The sequence below is a fragment of the Myripristis murdjan genome, chromosome 16 (assembly GCF_902150065.1).
Source record: "Myripristis murdjan chromosome 16, fMyrMur1.1, whole genome shotgun sequence".
In the NCBI taxonomy this organism is placed as follows: Eukaryota; Metazoa; Chordata; class Actinopteri; order Holocentriformes; family Holocentridae; genus Myripristis; species Myripristis murdjan.
Genome location: NC_043995.1, coordinates 11,718,652 through 11,727,500, shown reverse-complemented (window position 1 = coordinate 11,727,500; position 8,849 = coordinate 11,718,652). Strand labels below are relative to the sequence as shown.

The following is an 8,849-nucleotide window of genomic DNA, read 5'->3' as shown; positions in this document are numbered from 1 at the left end:
AACAAACAAAAAAAAAAAACCGTAATGCATTTTACAACTGTGTTCTCACAAATTTATGGCATTAGATAGTAGTTTTCAGTAGTGTAGTTGAAACACAACAACTTGTAACTTTTCTGAGCTGAAAAAGGGAAAAAAAGTCTTAATAAAAAAAAAATGGTTCTCACAAAGAAAAAAAAAATGAGATTCCAAACATTTTAAGGTCACATTATAATTTTTTTTTCATTCTTTTGTAAAGGTCAATGCAGCAGGGACATTCATAAATGTTTTGGTCAGTGCCTGATTCAGCGTGCAGGAATGAATTAAATTTTTATACCATGGAAATGCTCCGACTTGAGAAATGGAAAAGTCATGGAATTTCATATCAGGGCCCCAGCGGTGACTTCTTCCAGCCCTGTTTGCTGCCCTACCAATTCACCCCCTCTCGATTTCTCTCTCTCTCTCTCTCTCTCTCTCTCTCTCTCTCTCTCTCTCTCTCTCTCTCTCTCTCTCTCTCACTCTCTAACACACACACACACACACACATATGCACGCTCTTTGGCTTCATGTACCGCCAGCAGCTGCAGCTCAGAATCCCAGAAATGAATGACTGTGGGGCAGGAATTCAGCTTTTTAACATATCCTCCTCTGTGTAGCTCTGACTGGTGGTTTGCTATGTCTCTTCCCAAACTGCTGCAGGCAGAGCAGAACTCACAAATTACTGAACACAAGTCTCATCTGTCTTGCTTTTATAGTGTTTGTGCAAAAACCATAATGAACCATTATAGTTAGTTTTGAAGCATCCTGTTGTTTTCTCCTGCCAGTATGTCATTTATCCCAATTTAGCAAGAGGGTAAGGGTTTTTTTTTTTTTTTTTTTGTCATTTCCCTTGCTTTTCACAGTCTATTGTTAGACGGATGTAGCATTTTGTGGGAATGCAATTACCTCTCCTCCTGCTGTCACAGCTGGCATAAGCAAGACCTTTTTTTTCCCCAGGAAACTGCACATTAGTATGTCTGTGCTGGCTCTATCAAATAAAGTTGAAATGTAAGAGTTAACAGAAAAAAATAGAGAAATGAAGAAAAAAACAGAATCTGTGGCAGAAGTGGTGACGAGCCCTGGGTGCAAGAGTTGCTCATGACCTCTAACCTGTGTCAATTAAGGCATCAAATATTGAAACTAAGTACTTTTAATGAGCCTTCCGACAACAGTACATGATATAAACTGACTGTGGAAAAAAATTAACAATGCGATGAGGTCTGTGCACAGTAGCGTCACAGGCCTGCTTGCCATTAGGTCCCTATTACCCTTGGTTCCAGGTGTAATGGCAGCGCCTTCATCCCCTGGGTTACTGCCACTGAACAGAGTCAATACGTGGCGGCCTGTACTTTTACTGCTTTTTCTACCATAACTATTTTCCCATCTGAAATATGTGAACCAAAGTGAGTCTACTGCAGCAAGGACTCCAAGTTTCACTCCAAAGTCCAAAAGTCATATGCATTTGACTCTTTATGAGCCATAAAATTCTCCCTATTCTCCATTTTTAGATCAGTTGTTCACACAAATCCACTTGATTCTGGCTGTACTGGGGAGTTTGAACATTTTTGCTTGTTCAAGCTGAGTTGTTATCATATTTTGGATTGATTTTATAAAATAAACCCAGCAGACCTGTGCTAAAGGTGTAACACTGTCAGAAATGTGCTCAGCAAGGAAAAACATTTTGATTGAGGGTTGACTATTACAGGAGCATATCTATGTTGCCAGGGATCTAGGTTTCCAGGGTCCTGTGTTTCCCAAAGTCCTACATTCCCAAGGTCCTATGTTCCCAAGGTCCAATGTTCCCAAGGTCCAATGTTCCCAAGGTCCTCTGTTCCCAAGGCCCTATTTTCCCAAGGTCCTCTGTTCCTTGGGTCCCATGTTTCCAAAAGTCCTATATTCCCAGGGTTCTAAGTTCACAGGGGCCCACATTCTCAATGACTCCACCATTACAAGCAGAGCTAACTTAGGTTAGCTAGACAAAGACAGATAGATAGGTCGATCGATAGATTTTTTTTGACGATTAGTAGAATAGTTAACAGTGGTCTACTTTAGTCAAAAGTAACCTAGCTCAACTGTTAATTGCATTACATGTCTCTGTTTTGGGGTAGTTTTCCCACCAGCTCTATTTATTTCCTGAGGTCTTTTCCCTAGAAAGATGCCAATATGTTGTCATGTTTGTTTTTCTATTTGGTAATTTTGAAGTTGTATATTAATTAAGAACATGTTGTTTAAAAAGGCCCTGCATCTTTTTATCTCTTTTTCATCTTTATCTCTTTTTTATTCCTATTTTTCTCTCTCTGTAATTGGGTGCCCCCCTATGGAAAGATTGCACAGCTAGCATTCACATATATTGCCTGTGCCTACAGCTGGCTTTAATCAAGGCAGTTTTAAAGTGTAATGATTATACAGCACAGAGGTTGTAGCGTGGACATTGCTATTCTGCTGCTGCAGTTTTGTTTCCAGCAAAGCAGGAGGGATGCAGCGTGGTGACCCTGGGGCGGTTACGGTCGCGATGATGATTCTGTTGTGTTTCCTTCTGCCTTCAGATTATCCAGCTGGGTGGTCCAGATCCCCCTCTGACAAGCAGGTGAAAAATGGAGGGGTGTCACCTCTCTCCTCCTCTTCTTCTTCACCTTCGTCCACTAAAAGACACAAGGACGTCAGTGCTGAGGTAATGCGAGCTACATTACTTAGTTACACCTTCTCTTAGTGCCTTAGTCATTGTGCTATATTTACATCACATTAAGGCAAGTCAGTATGCTGGAGAAGGCACGGCAGAGACAAATAAACATTTTAAGGACGTGTGTTGTTATGCGATGCTTGTTTCGGAGGTGTTTGGGAGCGTCAGAGCCCTCTGTGCTGAATACAAATTGGCGGTGCAGCTGCTTGCGATGTTAATGTTAATTGGTGTGGGTGAGATTCAAGCTGAGGCTGTCAGCACTAAGATATGATGGTGCTGTGATTTACACCCCGTTCTCTTGTGACTCATCAACACCTTACAAAAAATATGGTGTATATACACACACAAACCTTAGTATACTTACATGGCCTCTGTGAACGGATTTAAGCCCACTGAGTACCTCTGTGCATTTCTTCTTTTTCTCATGAATGTTTTTTAGCTCTGTTGTCCCTGGTTTACAGCAGAGGACAAAGGGGCGAACTTAAGTCTGGAGTTTTGTATGAACAACCTGACTGGAACAGGTTCAGAAGGACGTTGCTTGTCTACAAACACGGACAGAATAAAGCAGTGGTGTTTGGCTGATTCACCCTGCAGGGAGCTGCTGTAGCTTTTAACACTGACTGGTGGAGCCTTAAGGCTATGACTGAGTCAGAGAGAGCAGCTGAAAAAGAGAGAGAGAAAGAGAAAGAGAGTAAGAGAGAAAGAAAGAGAGAGTCAAGCGATAGGCAATGGTAGTTTTACTTAAAGCTCGAAATGTCAGTTTGAATCAGCTCAATGGTCCCAACACTAATTTTCCCAAAACAATTTGAACGACCCACTTTTATCTTCCCACAGACTTTGTAAAACAATGTGGACAGGAACAGAGAGAGATATATAGGAAGTTGAAAAGAGTGAGAGGGGGAGAGAGACAGAAAATGAAAGTATTCTCGCCTGTCAAATGGGCAGTGTAGGATATCTGGAAATCTCCTAATTAGCTCCCCTGTAGTTTGACTGCCCTTCCTGGATTATACTGAGTCACACACCATCGTACGTGTGTGTGTGTGTGTGTGTGTGTGTGTGTGTGTGTGTGTGTGTGTGTGTGTGTGTGTGTGAGTGTATGTGTCTGTGTGTCTGTCTTTTGTCTGGATGCTGTTTTTCCAATACAAAGGGAGCTAAAGCTGTCAGGGTTCCTGGCAGAAAGTGGATGGAGTTCAAATCTGATGGAAAATTTTCTTTCAACATGTTAAAACTTCTTCCTTAAAGTGAAAGAAAAAACATATTCTTGCACAGTGGGACAAGCAGTAACATCTTTGTGACAAGAAGCAACAGAGTTTATGAAACATGCAATCTTGGAGGGTAACAGTCATCTTGATCATGATCTTATTTATGGTAATTTTACCAAGGTATCACGGTTAATTTTATAATCAGAGATGCACTTGTCGGTTTTCTGTGCAATATATGCGTGATCTATCTATCAATCTCTCTATGTATGTATGTATGTATCTATAGATATAGATGTAGATATTCAATTCAATTCAATTGCAATTCAATGAAACAGTTCTGCCATAAATTCTACCTCGATATTGAGTGTATACATATAGATATAGATAAATAGATACATACTGTCTTACAGTGATCAAAAATTGGATGTCCAAAAATTTTCTGCAGTTGAATGATGTCCAAAAGAATGATGTCCAAAAATTTTCTGCAGTTGAATGATTCTAAATCTGAGGTTACTATCAACAACAATGTGATTCGATTCGATTCAGTGGCAAAGTGTGGAAGAAATCCTGCTAGATTTACTAAATCCAGTATCAGGAGAGAGAGGGAGCGGAGGGGACATTACAATATTGTTATCTTATTAGGAATCTCATTTGTAAATATTGTAAATGAGAATCTATTAGCAATCCTTTAAAAATGTTTATAATGCACTTGTACAGTGAGATACTCTATGAGATTTTATGATGATAATGCTTCATATGAAGAATGCTGTAGATTTGATAACAGAAATGGTCAAATTCTTGGTGGGTGTGGAGGAACATTTTGATGGGACCTTTTATGCTTGAAGCTGCAGGTGGCATCGCTCACTCCTCCAAAGTGACTGCAAGACGTCTCTGGATGTGCGTTGGGAGGCTAATGGAGCTGCCTGTGTTTCACTGCTGCACAACAGTTGTGGAAAACATAAAACCTTCCCATCTGTCTTGTAAAGCCCAAACTCAGGCCTCATCATGTAGCCACACCTTACACCTTAAACAGTAAATTCACATCCCTGATTTGCATTCATGGGGCGAAGCCATTCATGCAAAAGCAAGACAGCAAAAGATGACAAACGAGAGATCTGTGATTAACATATAAAAAATGCACAGCTAGCATTAATAGTAAAATTCCAATGTAGTGGCGTGTTTAAGAGGTTGATGCTTCCACTGTGTTTATTTAGCCCACTTCAGAGGACAGTAGAGCCCTTCACGCCCATACAGCTGATTGACTTAATCAATGAGATTACAGGATGCAGGCACCTCTTAGTCTGCATTACCAGACAGGCTGCATTACTCACTAACAGACTGCCTGCTGGGATAAAGTGGTTGTATCTCACAGTGTGCATTTAGATATATTGCTGTGTGTGTGTGTGTGTGTGTGTGTGTGTGTGTCTAAGAGAGAGAGTGTGAGAGGGAGAAAGAGATAGAGCATAAGTTCTTAAGCATGTGCGTACGCATGTATGTGTAGGCACATGTGTCTATGCATGCGTGTGTGTGTGTGTGTGTGTGTGTGTGTCTTGGGCTGGTGGCTAGGGTAATGTAGGCAGTGAAATATGCTGATGGTCCATTTCCACCCCCCATTTTTCCTCCCTCTGCCCCTCTACTGCACATTTATCTTTCTCTCTCTCTCTCTCTCTCTCTCTCTCTCATAATGAGCTCCATCAATCGGAACAGAGATGTCCTGGGTGAAGTATTGACGTTTTGACGTTTTGCCTTTCTCTGCTTTTTCCGTTCTCTCTGTATCCTTCTTTCCATGATCCCTCTTTCCGTGTATTCATCTGTCTCCTTCTGTCCGTCTCTTTATGCTGCTCACTTCAAAGATGCTTTACAAGATGCTCTGCAAGGTTGCCAAAGGAGCTGTAAAATATATATCTAAGAGCCAGCACATCAAAATATCATGAAAGGAATTTGGCCACTATTGTTTTTTTAATGTCTCCATCCACAGTGTCTCTCTTTACGAATATTTTCATATTTAGGTAAGGACTTTCATTTTATTTTTCTTCTTCTGATTGAACATGATTGTTGGCCCAGTGGTGCTTCAGCAATGTATGTGAGAGGAGTCTGTTCCTCTAATTACACTTTGCAGTATTTCTTTTTCAGTGTGTTCATACGCACACTAGTTGCGTGGCCTGTCAGCTCGACCTTTGGTGTGTGTCGACTTCTTACAAAAGCCCTCACTCCCTCATAGGAAGTCATTTCTGTAGCCATGGAGACAGACTCTCACAGTCTTAAACACCCAGGGTGAGCCAAATGACTCTCTGGTACCGGTAGTGTTTTTCCCCACTACGATTGTCATCTGATTGTTTTAGGTTTACATCTGTGAACATCACTGAACCCCAACGAGGAAACACTGGCAGCAGATGGATCCATTTTATCAGTAGACCATAGGCTTTCACCACAAAACCTCTCCCAGAATTGCAGTATAATCACAATATACAGGTGCAATACAATCAGCCTTTCAGCCTTTTTCCACTTTTTTGTGTGACACCTTCCCTCATGACCTTTAAATGACATTATGTGCAAACCACATGACTGAAGCATCTCTCTGAGTGCTCTGCTAGTGTGTGATATGTCTCTGTGTTTCAGCATCTACATCAAAGGCATTATATAGTCGTGATTTATAATGTTTGCATTTGTTGCCGCTGAACTAATACATCATAAATTGCGTTTGCATGAGAATTCAGATCATAGACCAACACATGCCTTGACCCACATACACGCACATGCATATATGAGTGTACAGCCTATATGAATGTGTGTGTGTGTGTGTGTGTGTGTGTGTGTGAGAGAGAGAGAGAGAGAGAGAGAGAGAGAGAGAGAGAGAGAGAGATTGTGATGATATTGGTGCTCCTCATGGTTGTGTAACCCTTCAGCAGAACTCTTGTGATTCACATGCAAATACCATCAGGTATAATCACTGTCACGAATGGCTAATCTGAGGCAGGAAAGGCACTTGTGTGTGTGTGTGTGTGTGTGTGTGTGTGGGTGCGAGAGAGAGAGAGAGAGAGAGAGAGAGAGAGAGAGAGAGAGAAATAGACAGAGAGGCAGTTATTAAACAATGTGACAAGATATTTCAAATATATATATATACATATGTGTGTGTGTGTGTGTGTACATATAGTTTGTGTTTTTGTTTGTCTTTTTTAATTTCCATGTCTTGCATGTCTTGTATGTTTTATGCAGTTAAAAGAGGTCCAGGTCCTCCATAAATAAAGGCTCTTCTAATCTAATATGCTCTGTTTCAGCCTCATGGGAGAAGCTAGTATTGAGTGGCAGCATTAAGAAAGGACTCAAATATATCAGGGACCTGTTTTTCAGTTCTGTTGAATTACGTTCATAGCCTGTTTTTGATAAAATGCAAGCATTTTCTGCTGCCAGCGTCTTAAGACCAGGAGTTCATTATGAATCTTAAAGGCTTTGCAATTCCAACAACCCTGAGCAGTCTCCTCTTCAGCACACACTCCTCTCCCACTGTCCTCTTGTCCTCTCTGCCTCTCCACGCTCTGCATCACAGTGACAGGCGGTTTATTCCTCTTGAATTCCCTTACCATCTCTGATTGACACCACGTCATTTATTCACTCCATGGGCCCGGGCCCTCTTCTCCCTCAGCAATTAATTTCTGATTAGCATAAATGCAGTGCCAGCCAACTGAGACACAAAAACAGCATTCACTAGGTCTTCGTGTTGACTGAGATGCCTCTCAGTCATTTACTCCTAATCAAAATTAAGTGATGTCTTTTGGAACACCTTACCTGTGCTACCATAACTTAACGGGCTTGGTTAAATTGAAACTTCAGTATAGTCCTGATTTTTTCCTGCATAACCTTTCAGTTAATGTAACTTCTGGACCACTTTTTTGTTTTTATTTTTCATTTTTTACCTTGGATATCAATTTTTAACGTTAATTTAGGGAGAAATACCTCATTGGTTTACGAGTGGCATGGCTCAGGAGGTAGAGAGGTCGTCTGGTAATCAGAGAGCTCCTGGTTTGATCCCCAGCTCCTCCAGAGAGCGTGTCGAAGTGAAGTAAGACACTGACCCCTCCTGATGGGCAGCTTGGCACCTGGCATGTGTGAGTGGGTGAATGTGAGGCAGACACTGTGGAGCACTTTGAGTGGTCAGCAGAGATGTTATAGAAATGCAGTCCATTCACCATTCGGTTTATGAGTTATATCTCATAAGCTGTTGCTGGACTCCACACAGCAATAAAGTGGGCATTGTTAGCGTGTTTTACAGCCCCGCTCTGAACTTGCCCTTGGTAAAACAAACTGAGAGGACTGTTCACCCTCACTGCTCTGAGTCTCTGTGATTTCTCATTGTGGAGGACAGAGGCTGTAAAGAGCAGCTGCACAAAAGCCTGGTGCAACCTTTAACCATGCAGTGAATATCAGTGAGGGGGAGAGACGACTGACAGGGGGAGAAAGTGGTGTAAAGTAACAGCATTTACACCTTCATACCTCCTGCAGAGCCAGAGCAAAGTGGTAGGAGAGAGGGAGGAAGAGAGTGAAAATGAAGTCATGTGTATGTGTGTGCATGACATCTTTCTCGGTTCAGCGTCTCAGATTGACTGTCTGCCTCCAGTTTCTCCACATCGCCACTCTCCTCTCTCTCCTGCATCTTCACTTTCATCTCTCCCGCTGCACTGTTTTCCTTTCACAGCTGGGGGGCGCCACATAACAAGCATACACACATTGGGATCATTTATATACACAGTTACAGTTCAGTCTTTATACGCTGACCTGGCTCTCACAGCTCCCATTCATGTTGTCTGGCTAGATCCTTACAGAAAATACTGGGTCAAAATTGTGAAACCTGTAAATTTGTCTTCAATAATGAATGTTAAAAAAGGAAGCTTCAGATGAGCAGCCACTCACAAACCCACGCTTTAGGCACCAAAATGGAAAATACATAAATTGCA

The 8,849-nt window shown here is 41.6% G+C and overlaps 1 protein-coding gene across 1 annotated transcript in view; it reads left to right on the top strand.

Moving 5' to 3' along the window:
* LOC115373598 (oxysterol-binding protein-related protein 10-like) overlaps positions 1-8,849 on the top strand; it is a 76,648-nt gene that overhangs the window by 30,325 nt on the left and 37,474 nt on the right. The window contains exon 7 of the mRNA XM_030072087.1: positions 2,562-2,686. Coding sequence (XP_029927947.1) covers positions 2,562-2,686 — 125 coding nt within the window. The remainder of the gene's footprint in view (positions 1-2,561; positions 2,687-8,849) is intronic.